This window comes from Mus musculus, chromosome 4 (genome assembly GCF_000001635.26).
Source record: "Mus musculus strain C57BL/6J chromosome 4, GRCm38.p6 C57BL/6J".
Taxonomy (NCBI): Eukaryota; Metazoa; Chordata; class Mammalia; order Rodentia; family Muridae; genus Mus; species Mus musculus.
Genome location: NC_000070.6, coordinates 86043016 through 86065248, shown reverse-complemented (window position 1 = coordinate 86065248; position 22233 = coordinate 86043016). Strand labels below are relative to the sequence as shown.

Genomic DNA, 22233 nt, shown 5'->3' with positions numbered 1-22233 from the left:
AATTCTTTCAGAGGATGGATAAATTTTTTTTCTCTAAAATTCTTTCTGTAGGTTTTTGAAGATAATTCTGTCCTTTAGCTCACAACCTTTAATAAGGGGACCATGAGTAGAATTATTCACTCTTGTACACCTTACGTCTCTAAGCATTTCCTGGGCACCTTCCTGGTGCCAGGCTCTGGATCTTATATCAGCAGTGGGACCTGAGCCCTAGTACTTAATAGGGGCTCTAGAGACCCTTGAGTTTCAAGATGAAGGATCCCATGGGTAGGTTTCCTACCAATGGTTCCGTAGTCTTCTATGGGGACACCTCCTTTTGGACATTACTGGTTTTGCTTCTGTTGGGTTCCTGGTGTCTCACCAGGAAGGGGTGGGGGTGGTAAGAATATAACTTCTAGGCTCCTCTCTGACTTCTTCATGTGGCCACCACAACTGTCTTTCTAAAACAATAGCTGTAGTCATTGCTCCTGCTCAAGGCAAGCAAGGCACACTGTGGCTTGGCTGTTCTTTATTCACTCACTGTCTCCTGAACTCATCCTTCTGCTTTGTCCTGATAGGATCTCTGCTGAGCATGCTTTCCCTACTCTCTCCTTGGCCTGACTTCATTGGAGATGCTGCTTTCCTAGGGGAGAACCTGGGACCCTCAGATAGTAAATGGCAGCATCGTTTCTGTTTGTTTCTTCTTTTGAGTCAAGGAAAGAGACTGGAATGAAGCAGGTAGATTAATACACATGAGGTATTTCTTCCGTTGATTAGACCATACTCTTTAGTATTAACCCCATGTTGTATAACAAATCAATGATATTTCGTGTAATATATTTTATTAATATCCATAGTTATTAATATATATATATATATGTATTCCATTTTCTTTACTCCCTTCCTTTCTGCAACTGTCCCTTAATCGTTTTTGAAATTTTAGTGGCCTATGAAATGTAAAATTCTGCATATCCCTTCTTTAAACTGCAACTGGTAAAGGCACAGAATACTGTGCTTTTCTTTCTTTTTTTAATTTTAGAGTCTGTCATCTGGCTGGGGGTTCAGCTCAGTGGTTAAGTGCCTGTTTTGAATGGACAGAGTCCTGGGGTCAATCCCCAGCACTGAAGAAAAGATCCTGCAGCCTGTAGGTTGTCTTAGCCTCATCCAGCACCAGTTAGTAAACTTCTTGAGGGAAGACCACAGCTAGTAGCATCCCATACTCTCCTGACCAGCCTTCTGCTTGCTTGAATGAGGGGCTGGGTTAAAGGTTTCATTTCTTTAGCATAGCCCTAAGATGGAAAAGACAGGTGTTTATGTATCAAATAAACACAGAGACAGCATAATACACTCGTTAATCTTAGGTTTCAATATTGCTATTTAAAAAAAAGAAGAACTTCAGTGGGAAAAAAGGCGAAACTCAAAAAATGACCTTAAATATAAATCTTTAGAGACTTAGAGTTTTTCTAGCACATTCCTTCTTGAATCACTATAAATAATGAATTAATATGTCTATTTCTTTAGGCAGAGACACCCTTACATCAGCAATAGTTAAATATACAGTTTAAAGAAAATAATATCATGACAGCAACATAAAACCAATGGAAAGCACTGGCCAGTTAATTCCTGTCTCGCCCACCCCTATCCCAAATCCTTTCTGATATTACATGTAGAAAGGCCCACTTTTTACACCGTGTCTACTTTGTTTAGCATAACCTATCCAGCACCAAACATAGTACTGAGACACAGCTGACCCTGGAATTATACAATTTCACATTGATTCAAGGAAGGCAGCCAATTCTTAGAGACCTACTATATACAAGACCCTTAGGAAGTTAGTTTTATATACAGGTCAGCAAATTACTCACATTTGTTGATTTGAAAGCAAGAGAAATGACACTTGACTGCTGTCACACAGCCTGTCACCTGGACGTTTGTAAACCTACAATGAACCTTGAGTTTCAGCTTCAGTGGCTACAAGGTCACAGTACTTCAACCCCCTCCCACCTCTCAATTAAGAAGAGCTCCAGGCTTCTAGAAAGAATTCAATGAAAACAGTGACCTAAAGGAAGGGAATCTGGATTGTATGGTTGACCCTACTTAAGAGGTATTGCTGATAGATGGGACTCAAATTTCCCAGTCAACACTTTGCATTTTAAATTCAGTTATTTGTCAAACAAAAGTGCAATGATGGACAATTGCTTCACTTATTCACAGAGCAAGCTTACAATAAGTACCTATTTAAATAAAATTCTGCCTGCCATCAAGGAGGCAGATTGTGTGTGTGTTTGTGTGTGTGTGTGTTGGATATGATGACACCAAATTCTTACCTCCAAAGGGGTCCCCATCATTAGAGGCTACATTCTGTACAGGGTGCAAGATCTGGCAGTCTACATGCTATCAAGATCCTTCTGTAACAGTAAATTCAAAGCAAGCTTGTCATTTCAGGCAAGCTACAAGCCCCAGAGCAAGGGCTCAATGACCAATGGCTAGAACAACTCTTATGAAAGAGCAGGAAATTTCTTCCAAGATCTTTTTCCAAATCTCACTCCAGCCCAGGAACAATGGGCACTCTGATGGTTTCCATTACCCCTTTTCATTTCTGGTTCTGCTGACAAAGTTCAATATTTAAACAATACATGTAAAGACTTCAAGTGGTGGCTGAGATTATAGCCTACAAAATGGGTTGGGAAATCAGATACCCGACCATACCTCTCTATAAGATTGGAGTGAGGTATATTTATTTTATTGGACAGTTTGAAATTATTATAGGTTGTTGACAATTTCCTGTCTCATTTCTTTTATGCTCTTGGAAGTTAGGTCAGGATGTCTTGGGTTATCACACTCCTTTGTTCTAACGTTTATACCAGTAAACCAAACTAATGTAAAGAAAGCCCCTAGGGGGGAAAATGAAGGAAAAAATACTCTAGGAGGAGGATGGCAGAAGCTTTGGAAAAAAATCTGAAAAGGCAATGAAGATGAAGATGGAAAGTCTGTGAAAATTAATGTAGTGTAGAATTGGCGAGCATGTCACTCACTTCTTTAAACAAATAGAAGAGAGAACCCACTTAGGAGGTGCACCCAAATAATTCACAGGTGGCAAAACTATTAGAGTCCCGCAATTTCTTGCTTCAGAACTGAAATAAATCCATATTAGAAATGGCTTATGCCTCACACAAAAGATCTGTTGTCGGTTCATTTTCTTTCAGATATTTCTTTCAGCCTTTGATACACAAGCCCACTTAGCCCTCATTGTAACTAAATTATTTTAAGAAAGCATTAGGTGAGACTCTAATGACTACGGGAGGTACAAGGCACTATAGTACATACAGAGATATAATTTCCAATGGCATGTGTTTGGTCTTGCATAGATTTTTGCATATTGGCCTGCTAGTAGGATACAGGCAAGATGGATAACCTGCATCACGGAGCTCCAGGGACAATGGGACAGATGCTCACTCCCCACATGTTCACATTTGTGATCACTGATCACACATAATGATCATGCTTACGATAATAGCAACTCTTGTCCCTTTGTTTGTTTTGGGATAGGGTCTTGCTCTGTCATTCTCCTTTCTTAGTTCCCCAATTGAGACATCATAGTCAGCCATGTGTGGCCAAAGATTTGCTTTGAAACAAGATTTTTCTTAAAGAACTAATCTTAAGTATGAGACCTCCAGTCTGTTTTTTTCTATACAAAGTATTACTCCTAACTATAATAATTTTGAAAACCATTGATGTTTGGAGACATATAGTAATTGATGTCATTTATAAAGATAACATGTTCACAGTGTGAGGAAAGCTATAATTTATTCACACATAGATATTAAGTTTTAATGAATCTAAGTAGGTATAGGTGGTGTATTTGCAAACAAACCAGTTTGGAGGCCAGTTGAAAAATCACTATGTCCATTTCAGAAATGGTGTCCATAACATTGCTTATTAAAAGCAAAATTAATATTCCAAAGATAATAAAATGTCCAACAGACTTCTGAGCTATGAATTATAGGTACTATGTCTTAGTCTATCTTCTAACTTTTCACTCCTGCTAATGGCTTTGGCTTTTGCATTAAGTAAATGTCAAAAAAGTAAGTTACTTTTTTCTGGACATTCTTAATTGCCTGACATATGACAGCACTTTTGTGTCTACAAAGGAAAAGGAAAAAAAAAATCCCCAAACCACGTAAGCATGAAATTGTGACTTTTGCTCTCTCAGCATCTTAGAGAGCTAGGTGTGGTGGCAAGACATAAGAGTGCAGACAGAAGTGGAAGAAGGGGTCTGTAATGATGGGCTTAGGTTATGATTCCCGGATCAATGTTACAGTAACATCTTCACACTGATATGTGAGCTCCCCATAGTGGCTTGCCTATTATCCTTTGGTTGTGGTTTGAGTATCCCCAGGGTCCACTGTGCCTGGCGGCTTGGATCTTGGGTGGAAGAACCAGGTAGTGATACAGATCTTGAAGAGATGGAGCTGGAGGGAGGGCTGGAGGGGAGTCTAGAGAAACTGTGGGCTGCAGGCCCTGTCTCTGCCTCGCTCTCACATGTAAACTTTCCTCTCCACGAATTCTTGCCATTGGTATCTGTGCCAGGAGGTGAGGCAACCCTCTCCACAGAGCCTGTGAAATGCCAGTTGGACTCTCAGCCTCCAGAACTATGAACTAAAGAAACTTCCGAAGATTAGCTGCCTCCGGTATTTTGCTATGGTGATAGAAAGCACCAAGAAAAAAGAAAAATAAGTCGAAGATAACTTGAGATCAGTAAGTGGGTATGTTTTGTTAGGTATTTTTTTCGTTTGTTTTTTGTTTGTTTGTTTGTTTGTTTGTTTTGGGTTTTTTGTTTGTTTGTGTTATTTTTCCCCTGCTATGAACCTTTCCTTGCCTCCGGGGTCTGCTTTTCTATATGTTAGTTGTTAGGTTTTTGATTTCCTGATATTCTGTCACTGGAGTAACTGGAGTGTTAAAAGCTTGGACTTCGCTTCTTGGTGTCTTTTTCATTGCCTTGGCCTTGCTTTGGATCTGGGTGGCTCTCTGGCTGTGGTTTAGTTGTCTGGTGCTACACTATGGAGGAGATCTCAGATGACTGGCTATGAGCCTGTATTGCTTTCCTTGTTCCTCTATGCAGCCATGGAGTCTATGGTTGAAAAGTTGAGCCGTTTTTCCTGCTTTCCTAGGACACAGACACCCTCCTTCCCAGCTACTTAACACACTCAGGGTACACAGCAAATGACAAACTAAAGATTAAACCGCCATTAAGATGATGTGGCATCTTCTTATTTTTCTTTTTCCATATAATAGATGGAAAGAGGTATTAGCACTTACAAGTATGCACTAGAATGCATAAAATCTAAATTTGAAGCATATGTTATTTATAAAGGTTTTGAGCATGTAGCACATTTCCACAAATTTTAGGATTTTCACATAACAAAGGCTATTTCCCATATTTAAATGAACATTCTCAGTGACAGTTCCTGAGAGCGGAGGGGGGTGATAAGCTTCAATCATGTGGAGGCCCAGGCCACTGGGTATCCTAGCCTTCCTAAACATTTAAAATGTCTACACTAGATCCTCTACCTTTGGTGAGTACTTTGTTCTTGGAGGACCAACTGAGATGGTTCAGACCCAAAAAGTTCCATCTGACACTTTAAACCATACTGATCCAAATCCAATTGAATAGAATGGTCTAGCTGCAAGGAAGGCAGGGAGATAAAGCTTATTTTAGTGCCCAGTAGTATAAAGAAATGGGTAAATTAGTAATGCAGGGTTTGCTAAAGCGAGAGTTTATAAATACTTTATTTTGTGAAACTGTAGCTAAAGTAAATACTGTGTTCTCCTAAGGACAAAGTTTGTGAAAGGAAATGTACTTAAGACCTTAATGGATAAAAAATATACATGAAGTATGCAAAATGATTCATTTTAATTGACAACAGCAAAAAGAATTACTGTTCAATTACTATTGACCGTGTGCCCATACACATCTAAGACAGAAACCCAAAATAGATGTCTTCTTTTCTGAATTTATTAAGTGCTTCTGACTTGAGCTTTTTCAAAACCAAAAGAGTGAAATGCTTTCTATTGAAAGTGAGTGTTCACAGTTTTCTCCCCTCTTTGTAGGGTTTCTTGCTGAGTCATTCTTACTTACCTACTTGCTCATTCGATCACTTATCGAGATTCTGGTACCAGTAGGAGGAGTATACATCAGATATCCTGATGTTCCTCCACAGCTTAATAGGGCAGACAGCAATACAGAAATCCAAGCCAAAAAGGAGAAATACAAGGACAAAAATAGATGCACAGTAAAGCAAGAGCTACAAAGCCACGCCAAAAATTTTAGACAAAGCAATGAAGTATAATTTTAACACCTCTGACTATGACTTGGTTCTCTCTCTCTCTCTCTCTCTCTCTCTCTCTCTCTTTCTCTCTCTCTCTATTTCTCTCTCTCTCCATATATATATGGTAGGATTTGTGGTGGAAATATTCAAGCACAGAAATTATTTCTTCTAAGAAAGTTTATGATTATTGAGATATCTATTTCTTTAACCAAACTAGAGAATAGTACTGAATATAGGAAAGAGTCAACCCAATTATAATAATTTCTGAGCTTCTTGGAAATAAAAGTAATGAAAGGCCAACGGTCACTGTCAGCTATGGAGTAACCACTGGTGGGCAGCTTCTTGACATGGCCAGAAAACTTGTAACTTAACTAACTGCCTTCCATGTTGGGTGCTTCAGCCAGCAAAGTCAAAACAAAGTCAGAACAGTTAAGCTTTATTCGATGTGGGTTTTAATCTTGAAGTTCGGGAATTGGGGAGATTTAGTCATTTATTTTTGAGCTCATGGAAAGAAGGGGTTGATAGCAACAGCTTACCCAGTTAGCAGGCAGGCTCCCCACACAGCTGTGCTGGCCTATTTCAATTAGGATCCTTTCAGACTTACATCACCTTGGTATGCCAGTCCTAAGCTACTCATGAGCCAGGGCTGCCAATCAAGCCAAAATTCAACCACATGGTACAGTTTTTATGATGTAGACAGAAAGGGACATGAGGTTGTCTCACTCTGGTCAAAACAAGAAGCTAGAAGGCAGCTTTCTGAAGAAAACCAGCAAGGATGGCAAGACTGAGACTCAAGTCAGGCACATTCTCCTCTGACCATCTCAGTAATTCATGAATAACTCAGTAGGCTATTCGTGGTGATTCAAGGACCACAGAATGAGACTCATGTCCTCATTCTGAGAAGAGGTCACTTTGGGGTCACTTGACTGGAGACGCCTCAGAAACTGAAGAGTGTATTTGCCCAGGAAAGGGCAGAATGGAACTGGAATAATTGAATCTGAGAACGTGTCAGTGCTGGAAGCTGAGAGATACACAAATTGAAAGCAGAACTGCCATTTGGCCAAAGAAACTGGACTGTGTACATGTTGTTGGAGCAGAGAAAGGCAAGACTTAGAGCCACCCTGGATGAAGCCTATCATTCCTTGTCTTAGTCAAGTTCACAAGTACGTCTCATCCCTATGTATAAAAGGAATGGTCTAGATGCTGTAGTGGATGCAAAACAAAACAAAACAACCGAATCTTACAGTCATATAAAGTAAGCATGAACCCTTACATTAACTTTAGCGATAAGTAATTGTCACGTTTGCAACCATTAATGCAGAAGATTGTTTCCCAAATTCTTCACAGGCATTTATGGAAAGCACTGATATAATTACTCATCACATAAAGGGACAGGCATTTACTCATTTTTGTAATCCCTCTATTTCTCCAAAGTCTTTACTATCCATATAGACTCTTCTAGTTTCTTTTGTAGTTCACTGGTGACCACTGCTAAATATTCTTCCTTCACATAACATGCAGTGGTCTCAGGAAAAATGATGCTGTCATAGCCCTTGACATCAAAAATCATTAAAGATGGGAACCCAAGAAGACAAAAAGGAAAATCCTTAGCTTTGATTTTAAGATTGTATAGATATGGGAATAAGAATAAGATTGTGAACGAGCAGTTTATTCAGAAGAGCTTGCACACGGGAACACATGGATATGTGTGTTCTCTCCCTCCCTCTCCCCTGCCTGTCTCCCCCTCCCTCCTGGAACAAGCCACAATCTGTTGTAATAAGGGATTTAACATTCATTCCACAGGTTAATGGTGCTTCACACCATCCAAGATAGATTCTCTTAGATAATAGTAGAAGAGAGCACCAGAGGAGCTGAAGGGAACAGGCTATTGTGTTTGACTAGTTTCCATGTATAAATTAGTGTAGAGATGGAAAAGAAATTCAACAGAAAAACACATGTACTTTATTATAATTCCAAGAGTTACTCTTGCAACTCTCACAATGGCAGGGGAAGGACCTTACAACCACTTAAAAGAAACACAAAGCAAACGCAGGCTTGATTAAATGCATCTCTGACAGGAAAGAGATTCAAGGGTCGATGGACATAGGCATCAATGGCTGGTCATGGGCTTTGGCACATTTCTTTTGATCTAAACAATTGAGACAAAAGATACAAGGGTGGGAAGACTGGAGACATTGAGTCATGTGTCTTAATATGACCTGAATAGCAAGATGAGATCTCTGGATCTGTCCATTGAGCACAAATGTCTTTGGTGGCATGGTTACTGTACAATAAAGAATGGACAGTAAGCTCAATTGACACAAATATCGCAGAAGCCTCGTTCTCCCAGGAAGATTGTTCTAGGAGGAAAGAGCTGTTGACAACAATTAAGGCTCCAAACATTCCTTATTTGTATAATTGAAGAACCAACTTCAGAAACAGATTATTTAGCTGTCAATGAGATGAAGGCTATTTTGATCAGGCAACAACTGAGCTTGCTACCATACAGGATACGCGCCCTTAATTCTAATACTAGACAAGACTCTTGTAGTAGGTGAAAGAACGGTAGAAATAACAAATCCTCAAATTCAGTTTCTGGATCAAGACTGAAAGTTGAGCTGATGATGTCACACTTCTGGTTCTAAGTCAACTACAGGTCAGGCTAAAGTTCGCTTTTTCTTAAACCAGCAATTCATTTTGGCTGCAAAGCTAAACAAGCATTTAATGACAAAGCACAATGAGTGCCTGTCATACTACACACATCTTTAAAGGCCTTAATGATCTATAAAACTTATACATCTCCAATTAAGAATATGTCCTTAATTCTTGAGCACTTGCTATCCACAGTATAAAGTACACATAAACAAAGCACATATTTCTCATTTGTAAATGGGCTTAAAATGATCTGATTCACACGGCTATTGTGAGGAGCCACTAGAATGCTTTACAAGCAACTAATCTAGTGTTTGACACTTCCAGACACACTCCGTATGACAGCCATTATAGTTCTTTTCTTTCTAGCATAGCCTTCAAACTTGTAATCACTTAAACATATGCATAAAACAAACCTGGGTGTGAGATTTCATTCTAATTCCATCATATAAGCATTGTAATTCAGACATATATTAAATCCTTTTGAAATTGACACTTTTTTCAAGGTGAGTCTACTTAATTGCTCAGTTACCTATATGAATATTCAAGATATGAAAAGGGAGTGTAATGCATTTACCAAATGAATAGAAATCAATTGGCTGCTGAATGAGAGTGTTGTTTAATCATATTTCCACATGAGAGAAACATGGCTAGTAATGTGAACTAGTAATTTGCTTTATGATGCCATTTAATGGAGAATAACATACACTTTAAAAACAATCACAAAGAAGGAAAGATGAGACGAATTAATGATCTATGCAAGTCACAGATCCCATATGGAAAAAATGAGACAGCTCTCTCGAACTGCTTGCTCCACAGCCGTAAAGGGCACCTCACACACCGTTCATTTCAGTCCTGTGTGAAACCAACATCTACTCTACTCTTCCTAACCCTTTACTTGCTGTTTAAATGTTCATGCAAGCTGAAACTATTTCTAATTGCAAAGTAGTGGTCCCCATTTAAAGTGACAGTGATGCAGCTGATTACAATATGACATTGTAAGAAATAGCTCCTTGGTGTCTGGTCACTATACCCCACTGATCCTCCCGGAGTTTTCCAATTTGTAACAAATGGTTCCCTTCTCTTCATCAAAATTCCAATGTCCATCCAATTTGTCAGAATCAAAGCAGAACAAACTAACCTTTCCCCATCAACAAAACAATGTGTCTTATACAACGGTTACACTTTTACCTTCGTCTTCTCTTTCTCTTCCTTCTGAAGTAGTTCTGGTGTGTCATAATTGTGACAGGAAGAGCTAGAGTCACGTTTCTTTGCAATCAGAGTGTGCACATTTTGGAATCAAACTTTCAGATGAGGTTTACTAAACTGCTTGCCCAGAACACTCTGGTTTAAAAGAAATGTGCATTGCTATTAATATTTTGAGTGTAGATTTTTTGGACAGTATATGTTCATTTTCTGCCCATAAAACCAAGTATGAGTCACAATGGAACATTTACTTCGAGTCAAAAATGCAATGTGTGCTGATGTTCAAGAGAAGAGCCTTATCGCTGGGGCTGGAAATCAGCAGGACAAGGAGTCCAGGGATCTCTATTTGCCTTCAGAAGTAGATCTGAGATCAAAGACTTTAATCTTCAATTCATAAACATTAGCATTAACTTGAATCCATAAATGTGTATAGTAATTATGGGTTATACTCTGGTTTGATTGTAAACAGGGCTCTCGTTCCTTCCTTTTTCACCTGGTTCAAGAGTCTTTATGTATGGAGGAAAATAATTCACACAGGCACTGGGGAAACAAGAACCAAGCAAGCTCCTCACCGCCTAGCCTTCAGAAACCCCAAAATCACCATAGTGAGTTTGATCTCAGGACATCTGTCCTCAGGATCCCATGCTAACACAGTTATTTATATAGTTTTCAGCACATAATATCTGCAGAAGAATACCCTGAATTTCAAGTCTCAATATCAGTATCATTCACTAACTCTAAAAAGTCTTTTATATTTGATTTTGCTGGGAAAGTTGGGGTTAAAGTTCTCAAAGAGTTGAGGTGTACTTTGTAAGCCATGAAAATTCTTTTACCTGGAGTTGGAAGATCATACACAGACAGACAGAAGTACACACACACACACACACACACACACACACACACACCCTCCAGCAGCACCCAGACCAAGTGGCAATAGTAACGTATTGAAATGAAAAGGCATTTACCAGGAGTAGGAAAGCCAGAACGAGCAGCGGTGTGCCAGGAGCTGCCCGACGGCAGCATTCCATACTTGGATCTTTGCCGGAATCCGAATCGGACACTGAATAAGCTGCTAAGTGCTCCTCTGCCCGCTGCTGTCACATCCAGTGCTGGGGCTCACACTCCAGCCCTGCCTATCAGCTTCCATCAGCCCCGCTCACATTTCCTGAGCGAGGGTGGGTGGGTGGATGGGTGGGGGGTAAGCTGAATGGAATCTCTCTAGAGCAGGCAGCCAGCCAATCAGACTCCTGCTAATCAGACATGCTGAATAACAAAGCGGTTGGGGGGGGGGTGCGCAGAGAAAGTGAACAGTGTGAGCAGAAAAGAGAGAAAGGGACTGAAAGGCAGGGGAGCAAGGAGCTGAGCCCGAGAAGAGGAGAGATAGATGTGCACTGGCAGAAGCGCAAAGCTCAAAGAGGAAGCAGGGCTGCGCTCTGAACAAACCTGGTTAGTGCTCTGTGAGACGCGATTCTGTTTGCCATTTGCCTAGGCTGGTGTCTGTTGCTCTGGAAAGTACAGTAGCTCCCTGTGACGGTGTATTGTTCCATTCAGGAGAGAAACTTAATCCCCGTCAATATAGAACATATGCTATAAAGGGACCAAGCCCTAGTCGGGACTGAATGTGCCCTTTAAGTGTATTCGGTGCTAGCGTTCTCTTCCTCTTCTATAAAGTGCCTTTTTATTTTCCCCTTTGAGTTTGGAAAAGAATACTATAGATGGTTTGGAAAGGTCCTAACTAAACCTAACAACGGCTTTAGTTATTTTCTGTATTGGGGTCTTGGTTTAAAAATAAAGGGCTGGCAAAACCTTTCTTTGTGGATTGACAATTTGAAACATCCAATACTTACAAGTTTAAAGGTACAATAAGACTCATTTAGAGCCCCTAGTTTAAAAGAAGCCCTTGACAAAGACTCCAGGATGAGGATGTTGAAATTTGTTGTGAAACAAGTGCTGGGTTTTGACACCTTGACAGCTTTTAATTATCTGATTTAACCCATGACAGGAAAGAAAGGCTGATTTAACCCTCACTTAACCCCAAACATTCTTCATCGGACACCTGACTCAGGCTTTCTCAGAGCTGCTATGACAAAACAACAAAATTTTGAGTGGGGTACCACCTCTTTCCTCTTCGCAGTGGAAATAGGGCCAGGCAGGTTGACCTCTGAGGTGCAATCCAGCTGTAGGAAGTACTAATGGGCTCCAGAGTGTCCGCATGGCTACGGGAAAAGGCCCGAAGATTGGGAGCCTGTTTCACTCAAATCAAGCAAAGCCTGAACGGGCCAGGAGGGTTTTTATTAATATATTAAACAAGTGTTAAGTATCCAATAAGGTTGTCTTTCCTCCTTATCAGTCCAGGAACACCATTTCGGATAAAGAATAAAGCAGTGAGCAAAGCCCCATTTCCACAGGAGAAGAGTTTCCTTGCAGATCTGTCAGCCCAGAAATACCCAGAGAAGGCAGAGGGCACTTAGAATGCATGTTCTTCCCTCTCATTATTAAAAAAACTACCTCACTGTAATAGGCGTGCGAATCCAGGCAGGTCTGCCATATACACACCTGCCTGAGGCTTTGCAAAGAGGTGGAGAAAAGCAGGTTGTTCAGCTTTGGTTATTCCTTCCATGTGGTGTATCGATCTGAGAGGAGGGTTTTTTTTTTCTTTTTTTCTTAGATATTTTCTTTATTTACATTTCAAATGCTATCCCAAAAGTAGTTCCCTATACCCTCCCCCACCCTGCTCTCCTACCCATCCACTCCCACTTCTTGGCCCTGGCTTTCCCCTTTACTGGGGCATATAAAGTTTGCTAGACCAAGGGGCCTCTCTTCCCAATGATGGCCAACTAGGCTATCTTCTGCTACATACGCAGCTAGCAACATGAGCTTTTAACAATCCCACTTTCAGCCTGTCGTGAAAGTCTAGGGCATATGAGGATTCACCTTGGCCCTCAGTACTTTATGCTTAACTTGGAAAGTGGAGAGTATACATCTCTAAGCCCAAAAGGTTATAATTTTGAAATATTCTTTTCCCTTATAGAATGAGTAGTTTTACAAATCTCTGAAAAAGTATTGACTGCATGAGAGCTAAACAATGCAGCTATGTTGGATAGGTGTCTGAAATCCGCACCGCAGGGAAGAAAGGTTGATGAGCTGAAATCAACCTGAGCTGAAATAAACTGGATCCTAGGTTGTGTGCTCTCTCTCTGTGTCTCTCTCTGTCTCTCTGTCTCTGTCTCTCTCTGTCTCTGTCTCTCTGTCTCTGTCTCTCTGTCTCTGTCTCTCTCTCTCTCTCTCTCACACACACACACACACACACAGAGAGGAACATTCTACTACATGGTTTTCCCAACCTCCTGGGTCATTAGCTGAAGAGTTCTAGCCATTTCTACAAAATGGGACATCTCACTTAGCGCCACTTCCTCTTTCTTCCCATGAACACTCACTCATTAGACAGTGTCAGACTAGAAGGAAGAACAGGGTGGGAGAAGGAATACTGTGAATTATTGAAATCAAGGAATACTGTGACATTGTGGGCAGCAGGATGCTACTTGGCATGATGTTAGCACACAGCAAGATGTTCCCTACAATGAAGCCCTGGAGTAACACAGCAGTTTAGTCAAGGCCTCTATTGTGAGTCAAACCTGTGGTGGATGCCCATCCCAGTGTCTCATGTGTGGTCACTTGGCTAAGAGCATTTTCTTTTCTGTGAGGGGTACCAAAAGAAATGAGCAAAAGCAATTGCTTGCTCTGTGGTTCGTGTAGTATAAGGGAGATGGCATAACTAACATAACTTAAAAAAAAATCAACTTGGGTTTGAGTCATTGGGAAAAGTTTTTAAGATGAGCTAACAGAATTTCTAAAGTCTCTGTGACTTTGTGGAGCTGCTTAAGTGTCCCTGATGCCCAATACGTGTGAAATTGAGACTCAAAGAGACAACCTGATATAGGGCCCACACACTGGAGCCAGCCCCAGAAGCAGGGTCTTCTGACTTCAAATCCATTCATCTCATTCCATTATAAATACATTTGTATCTACTTATTTATACATGCACAAATGCAAAGGGTGGTGTTGGATGGAGGGGGCTGTGCTAGACAGGGATGTTTGTGGGAGAGGAGAAATGGAGGTGACCGCGGTTTCTTGTGCCTATAGCTTACCTGGCAATGGAAAGTATCTTGTTTTAGTCTACAGCTTCTGTCTCCCAACTTTGTCACTTCTAAGAGCTTTTAAGGGCCAAGGGGAAAATAACATAAACCCTAGGTAATGTAGATCATAGTTACGGCAGCTGGGGAAAGACCACTTATGGCACTGAGCAGGGCGTTGGCCGCGTTCCTTTTTTCCTCTTCAGGTATCTAAATTAAAGCCGTCTGCAAGAGTCGGCGCACGGCAGCCCCCAGAAGCTGTGGCAGCCGTCAGCTTGGTTCCCGGTTCCATGCACAATATATTAGGTGAAATGAAAGCAGCGGCGAGAGCCAGTGTCAGGGCTGTCTGAAGCATCATTCCAAACGGTATGGATTTAACAATACTTAATTTAAAAAACACCGGCTTGGACAGCAGCAAGCTGTTAACAGTCAGGGTGCTTTATGGCAGGAAAGAGTGAGCTAAACTTTCGGAATTTCATTCCCTGAGGAAAACGCCTCACAGCTTTTGCTCCAGAGCCACCTGTCTGGTCCTCGAGGTTGGGCCTCTTTTCTTAGACCTGCAGTAGCAGAAATAGCAGGGCACAGATATGAGTATTTTTTGGAGAGTCTCAGGGAGAAGGGCTTTTTGCAGCTGAGTAAGGCCTTCGTTCTTTCCTTTGAGGAGGTAGAGATAGCCATCTCTGTATAGGACCAGAGCAAGCCAGCCTTGTTTTTCCCACGGGGCTATAGGGAAGGTCTTTAGTATTAGTGGATAATCTGGACAGAGGGCAGAGCGACGGTAGAAGACTTAGAGGCTGACTGCATTCTCGAGGGCAGGACGGGAATCTGAACACAGATTTCAATTCACCCAGTATCCATTTAACACCAAAGCGCATTCGCTGCAAGCTTCAAGTCATTCTTTGACGAAACACGTGAGATAGAGCAAGGTCCTTATCTACAATCTGCAAAGAAGCACTGCTACTCTCATGCAATAAATAGGCTTACTAAAGTTGCATGTTTTCCAAGGACCACTGGCAGAACGATAGCTACATTTGTTGAGTCTTCAATGAGGCCCCAGGTGCAGCCATAAGTACTTTATTGAATGTTACTTATTGCAGTTCTTTTGTCAATCCCAAAGATAGACACACTGTTTAGCTTTTTATAGATGAAAACACCTATGAGACAACAACCACCACTCTTCATCCCAGGCCAGCGACTTTCTGCTCAGCAGAGTCCTCAAAGTTCAAAATCACATTTCCCAGACTCCTTTGCAGCTAAGATGCTGGGATCTAACCTAGATTTGCCCCCTATGAAGCTCTGCCATCCTATCTAGGAGGAGGAAGTGAGGCAGAGATCATGATTCATTGTTTATAAAGATGGCCTCAGAGCAAAATGGTTGTAAACTAGTCGTTAACTTTCCACACCAAGAGACAATAAATGAGGGACATTCATTTGATCAGCTTCACCAGAGGAACTGGGCCCAGTCCTCATCACCCTTTCATTTCCACATCTTTTGCAGTCACCATATAACTTCCATGGCAGTTCCCATGGTGATATGTTTCTGCAAAGTAGACTAGGACCCCTAAGAGAGCTTATATTGCAAACTTTTTCCTTGGAAATTCAAATTTTATGTGATTTAATACCTTACAACATCATATTTTATTTAAGTGGACAAGAGCAAACTCTGTTCTTTATAAGAATGCTGATACATCTCTTGCAGATGAGCTCACACACCTAGCAAGGGGGAAAGGCTACCTCCTGAGTTCATAAAGTCTTTATCTACAACCACTGATCTTCGAGGTCTCTATGTGGGGTAGAGGAGTTCAGAGTCTGAGGGCTCATGGCTGGTCTGAGGACTTAGTGAGGAGGGCCCAGATAGGTAGTGAATATGGAATATACAGAGTCTTGCAGTTATTTAAAAAAAAGCAATCCAAGGGAAAAGAAAACGACGGCAGGGGGGTGAGAACATGTTTTGACTCCCCTGCCATGCCCACACCAGGTTACTTAGTGGGCATATTTTCAAGTTCTTGCTCCACAATATCCTTCTAATTTCTGTTACTTCTAGGGGAACTAAGATCTGCTCTGCTCAGTCTCTTCATTTGAGAAACCTACACCCCTCTCAAGTCTACCAAACCGATGTCTGGGCACTGCACACTGTAGGCACATGGTTAAAATCCCTGACACCAGCCAACAGCAAAAGTGAATTCTGGGGACTTCTGGGAAGATAATAGCTGATTTTGGGACAAAGAGTTCAAATCCTAGTTTTTACACTTATTCTTAGCAGCTTTTTAAAGGAAATAAATGGATGGACCCAGGGGTGTGTGTGTGTGTGTGTGTGTGTGTGTGTGTGTGTGTGTGTGTGTTTGCTAGTTTTGACTGATTTAGACATTTGAGTTCTGGGAGAGTCATGCATCTCCATAAGGCTACAGGTGAGATTTTACTGTTTCTTGCTCAGAGTCAAGGAAGCATTATCAATCTACAAATACATGAGCTTCTTCTCTTTGTTTTCGTGCTCTGATGTTTTCTCTGTATATGAAAAATTTAATGAACTTCTGCAAAAAATGATCATAATCTAGACTCTGACCACAGTACATGACTCCTTTCCTACAAACCACAAAACAACGCTTAGAAGCAAATGCTTGACTGAACTGAGAAGACAGACTTATTTCTGACCTGTAAGCTTGAAGCCAGGGTTCTTCATTATTCTACATAGCTAGAGCTAGGTAAAGAATCTCAGAGGTTTACTACCGAATGATAGTCAATGAATGCTCAGTGCACACCTATTGTGTGCACAATTTAAGGATGTTGGAAGGAGTGAAACTGCATTTATTTATTTATTTATTTATTTATTTATTTATTTATTTATTGTGGCTCCTTTTGACACAGAGTGACTTATCAATGTAATTGCTGAAGTTTGAATTATGGTTGCAATATCCATGTATTAAACCCAAGTGTAATACATAAATCCAAGGGTCTTGATTCTTAGTTCGATACTATTTCCATGACATCATTCTTCACAGATAAAATAATTATTTCAGAGCCAGACAATGAGGTGAAGGACTGTTAACAGATTTATAGACAATACAGAGCGAGCAGGATGAAAACGAGAAAGCTGAATGCCTCTGCATGGCATTCAAGGTCCTCCACCGTGTGCTTCGGGTCTGAGAGAAAGTCACCCTCCAGCTCTGCTGCACACCTCCGGGTCTGGTGGACCTGTTATGCTCCTGTGGACCTGCTTACTCTGTCCTCGCTGCTGAGGCCTTCCATGCTAGCACCATCCTGCTGACCAAGGTGTAGCTCAGTATCACCTCCTCCAGGAAGGCTTCCTCCAAGTCAGTGGTTCTCAACCTTCCTAATGCTGCCCTAAATCTGCGGCCCTTTCATACAGTTCCTCATGCTGTGGTGACCCACAACCATAAAATTATTTTGTTGCTATGTCATAACTGTAGGTTTGCTCCTGTTATGAATTGCAATGTAAATATCTGATATGCAGAGGCCTGGTATTTGACTCCTTAAAGGGGTCAAGATCCACACGCAGAAAGCCACTGCTCTAAGGCTTGTGTTCCTTGAGACTCTTCTTTTGCTCTTTTGCTTGTTTTTAGATATTTGTAGGCATTCTTTAACCATCACCAGTATGAGACATTGTTCTGGTAGAAAATGTTTTCACTGTTGATCCTTTTTATCGTTGTTTTTGTAGGGTAGACGTTTAGCAGTCTGATCATGTTTTTTTTTTTCTGACTTCTTTGACTCCACATGGCTTTAAAGGCCATCTTCCTCCCAGTGATGGCATCTTTCCATATTCTAAATTGTAGTTTTAGCTTTAAGTGTATATCCAGCTTCTGTGGCAAACTGTAATTGTTTTCCCCAAACCCCTGCAAAACTGCTCCCCCATGTGGACAGGTATTCTTGCCAAACTTCTTTCTTGTGAACAAATTAACATATGTCCACAGAATATGGGAGGGACAAAGAAAAACAAGTGGGGGGGGGGAGGATCAGAGAAAAGAGTAATCAGGAACATTGCAAAAGAAAAGACAGTCTCTGAAACTAAGAACAAATAGAGATTGAATGTAAAATATAATTTGAATTTCAGCCAAGCACCCAAATCATAGAAAATCAGAATACTTTTCCTCAAAAACAGAATAGATCCTTAGTCTTCTTTTTTATCCTGCTAATTCAGTTGTGTTTCCAAACTAATAAATATATTAATGGTTTCCATACAAAATTAAAATACTTTCATGTGACAGTTATATGCATTGTGATGAAGAGTTAGTAGGTCCTATTAAATAATGAAATGACAAAAGAAAGTTCTTAATTTAAACTAACATGAGTTAATTTTCTTTTACTTTTAATTTGTGCTTTTTAATTTTGACAGAAATTATATATACTTATGATGTACAACAGAATGGTCTAAAATAAATATTCTGTGTAAAATAGATAAATCAAGCAAATGAACATGAGCATCATCTCCTATACTAAGGATTAATTTTTGTGTTGAATATATATATATATATATATATATATATATATATATATATATATATATATTAATTTCCAGAAAGGACTTGGAATCTGTTTCCTTCTTGAAATTATGGTGGTCCTTCTTAGCAAAGACTTTCATGAAGGAATTTGGAATTTGTGAGTATGATTTAAAAAAAAAAAAGGGAAAGCAAACTAAGGTTACAACTCAGAGAACTGGATAAAAGCCAAGGACAACCAAACATTCACCATGGATGCAGGTGTCCTGCAGGGGAAAGATGGGGTGTGGTAGAGAAACTCAGGTAAAGGAAGCCAGAGATTTGTCTTTTTTACACGTCCATTTCCGCCCCATTAGAATCCAAATCTGTTTTCCCAGCACAGAAATGAGCAGTGCTGGGAAGCCTTGCGTGTGGGAGGAGCCGTGCTATTCCCATTCAGACTGCAGGATGGTGGCTAGCCACAGGAGCTCTGGGAAACAGCTGGTCAGGACACAGGTGCCAACTGTGGGCATTCTTGTCTGCAAGAGAAGCAGCCAGCAAGCTTGCCATGTGAGAATGACGTGGTCATTCTCACGGGGTCCTTGGTGGGGACATGGCTATGCAAAATAAAGAGTTAGCAGAACCTATTAAATTATGAAATGACTGCAAGAAATTTCTTAAGTTAACATGAGCAGTTTATTTTCTAAGTTATTTGCTTTTTAAATTTGACAGATATTATATATAGTTATGATGTACAACAGAAGGGTAAAACATAACCATACTCTGTAAAATAGATAAATCAAGCTAATTAGCATCGCATTATCTCTGTGCATGCTGATTACTGTGTGTAAGCCCACTCCGTGCCAGTGACTGCTTTCTTAAACTCTGCCTTAAAGAGAGAAGCAAGAACATCGCCAACCCAATGGTTCTGTAGCCTGGTGGTTGGTCACAGCGTTTTCCCCGGTATGGCCCACCTCTCCCTCTGTTGCCACTTTCTATGACATGAACCAAGGCAGAAATGACCTTGACTGACTCAGAATGGACTTGCGGGAGTGTTTTCTGTCACCTTTGCCACAAATCTGCTAATAACAGTTTGATTTTTAAACCACAGTGGGCATTTTCAGGGCAATTTTATTTTAACTAAGAGATCTGTGACAAAACTTTTAACTGTCTCCCAATACCCTTTCTTTCTATATTTTGGGAATAAAGTCTGTGTGCAGGGCCAACCAGACTTTGTGGAAGAACCACACATGCATGCCCATGAGACCAAATGCTCCCCAAGATTGTGGAAGTAGAGGGAGGGAGTGTAGTTCTAAATGATGTGCCCACAGGGAGAGAGCCATCCCCTGCTTTGTCTTTCCTGGTTTTCTGGCTGGCATGAAGACTGGAGCAGCCTTCCTGCACAAGTTTACAATGGAAGGAGCCTTCCATTCCTGACACCCTCAAGCAGCACAATGCACCTGGAATTCCTTCTTGCACCCTTCAATGAGAGAAAGATGAGGGTGTGATACCCATAGGCTTAAAACACACGGTGTGTGTGTGTGGGGGGGGGGGCAGGGCAAAAGTATGCAGAAGCAATTAAACAGGCAGGCAGAGCTAAGCCCCAGAGCCAGACCATTTCATACTGGTCTATGCATAATAACCTTAGATGATCTGTGAATGAACAGTATGGCTAATGATGATCTTAGAAACACGCAAACCAAGCGCTCCTGAGATCTTAAAGTACTTAGGATGATTTTGTTCATCCTGTGAAATAATATAAAAGTGCCTCTCACAAATTCCTAGAGGGTAATGGTCGAATGTGGGAAGTCTGTCTTTGCCCGGTTAGTGTGTTTCCTATTTTAGGTAACAACCAGGTAAGTGTCTGGGCTTCTCTCTGTCCTTTACTGCTGAGAAGCCCAGAACAGTGGCTGTGCTCAGTTGTCTCACTTTCTGCAGCCCCTAGGTTTAAAAACTCTTCTCATCTTTTGTCTTCCGAGATGTGGAGTTTGATATCTCATGTAGGGTGTTTCGTTTTTACATTGCAATTGTTCTCCAACAACCTTTCAGTTTGTTTGAGAAAAGATGGTTTATAACCACCAACAGCACCAGCAGCAGTAGTAGTAGTAGCAGCAGCAGCAGTCACAACAACAACAACAACAACAACAACAACAACAACAACAACAACAAATCACTGTAATTCTGATGGGGAAGCAGATCTCAATGCCCACTTAATGAGACTGCTAAATTCCACAGTGATTTCTTGGTGCCAAGATGCTGTTCTTGGGGTGACCAGTCTGAGTTGTGCTGTCTATCATGACTAACTTTCAAAGCCTTATATTTTCCCTTATACAAGTCAATTATTTCTTGCGAGTTACTTCATGGGAACAATATCATCCAAATGGAAAGGCTCATTGCCCCATCATCCAGTTCACCCCTCTGGTGGAAGCGAAATAACACACCCTGACATCCTAGCTTCTGTTTTCACTAATCTAGTCTCTGATTAATCTCTTCCTCCATCGCCTACAACAATGGCATAGGGACAGATGAGGAACATAGAGAATCTAAGTCCCGACATTACAGTGTATTGTCTGCATCAGATTCTGACCGGCCTGGTTACTCACAGCCCTAAAGTCAATGAAGCTGGAGATGACAAGCATGCTGGCCGTTTGTCTCTAGGATCCTGGAAAAGACAGTCTGGGCATTAACTGCCATTGTTACTGACAAAAGATAAAATTGTAAAACCCTCAAACAGAATTTTTGAAGGCAGTACAACTTGTCTGTTCTTTCACACTTAAGCCCCAATCAATGTCTACTGAAGTCATAAATTTAAAAGCATTAGCTTATTTATTCAAAAAATTAAATGAAGAGTCATGTTATAGTTCAGTAATTCCATTCCTGGATATATACCCCAAAGAAAGGAGTGCAGTCTAACATGTGTTTGTACATATATGTTCAACACAGTATTATGTACAACAGTCAAAGGCAGACGCAACCCAAATGCCTACAGACAGATGAGCAGTTAAACAACACATTGCACAGTACCGTGCTCGCTTTGGCAGCACATGTACTAAAACTGGAAGGGAAGATTAGCACAGCCCCTGTGCAAAGATGACACGCACATTGGAGAAGGCATTCCATATTTTTGTAACATTTGAAATGTAAATAAAGAAAATATCTAATAAAAAATAAATTAATGAGAAAGTAAAACCACTTTAAGGGTTTGCTATTAAAAAACAAAAACAAACAAGAACAACAACAAAACACATTATCTATGGTGAACAATTTCTCAGTGTGAAAAAGGAGGGAGTTCTGACTCAGGTAACAGCACTGAGGAGCCGTCAGGCATGTGTGACCCACCTACTTATGCCTAGAATGATAAAATTCACAGAGTCAGGGAGAGAGATGAAGGTGATGAGGATGAGAAAGTTGAAGAGGATGATGGATGGTCCAACACTGTGATCGAATTCAATACTGCTCAATACAGCTAACATGGCGACACTGGTAAATCTCATGTTATATATG

General features: G+C 40.8%; 1 protein-coding gene and 1 pseudogene across 8 annotated transcripts in view; one reads left to right on the top strand and one right to left on the bottom strand.

Annotated features, from left to right (window-relative positions):
• Adamtsl1 (ADAMTS-like 1) overlaps nt 1–22233 on the bottom strand; it is a 914539-nt gene that overhangs the window by 363142 nt on the left and 529164 nt on the right. The window contains exons 1-2 of one of the 8 annotated variants that reach the window (XM_006538378.4): nt 11607–11716; nt 11129–11328 (exon numbers count right to left, since the gene is read on the bottom strand). The exons of 4 other annotated variants lie outside the window; for them this stretch is intronic. In XM_006538378.4, coding sequence (XP_006538441.1) covers nt 11129–11191 — 63 coding nt within the window. In that variant the 5' untranslated portion in view covers nt 11192–11328; nt 11607–11716. Of the gene's footprint in view, nt 1–11128; nt 12157–22233 lie in introns of those variants that run through there. 3 more of the 8 variants (XM_030253919.1, NM_029967.3, NM_001368621.1) reach the window with 3 other exon arrangements.
• On the top strand, nt 21755–21855 carry Gm25811 (annotated as a pseudogene).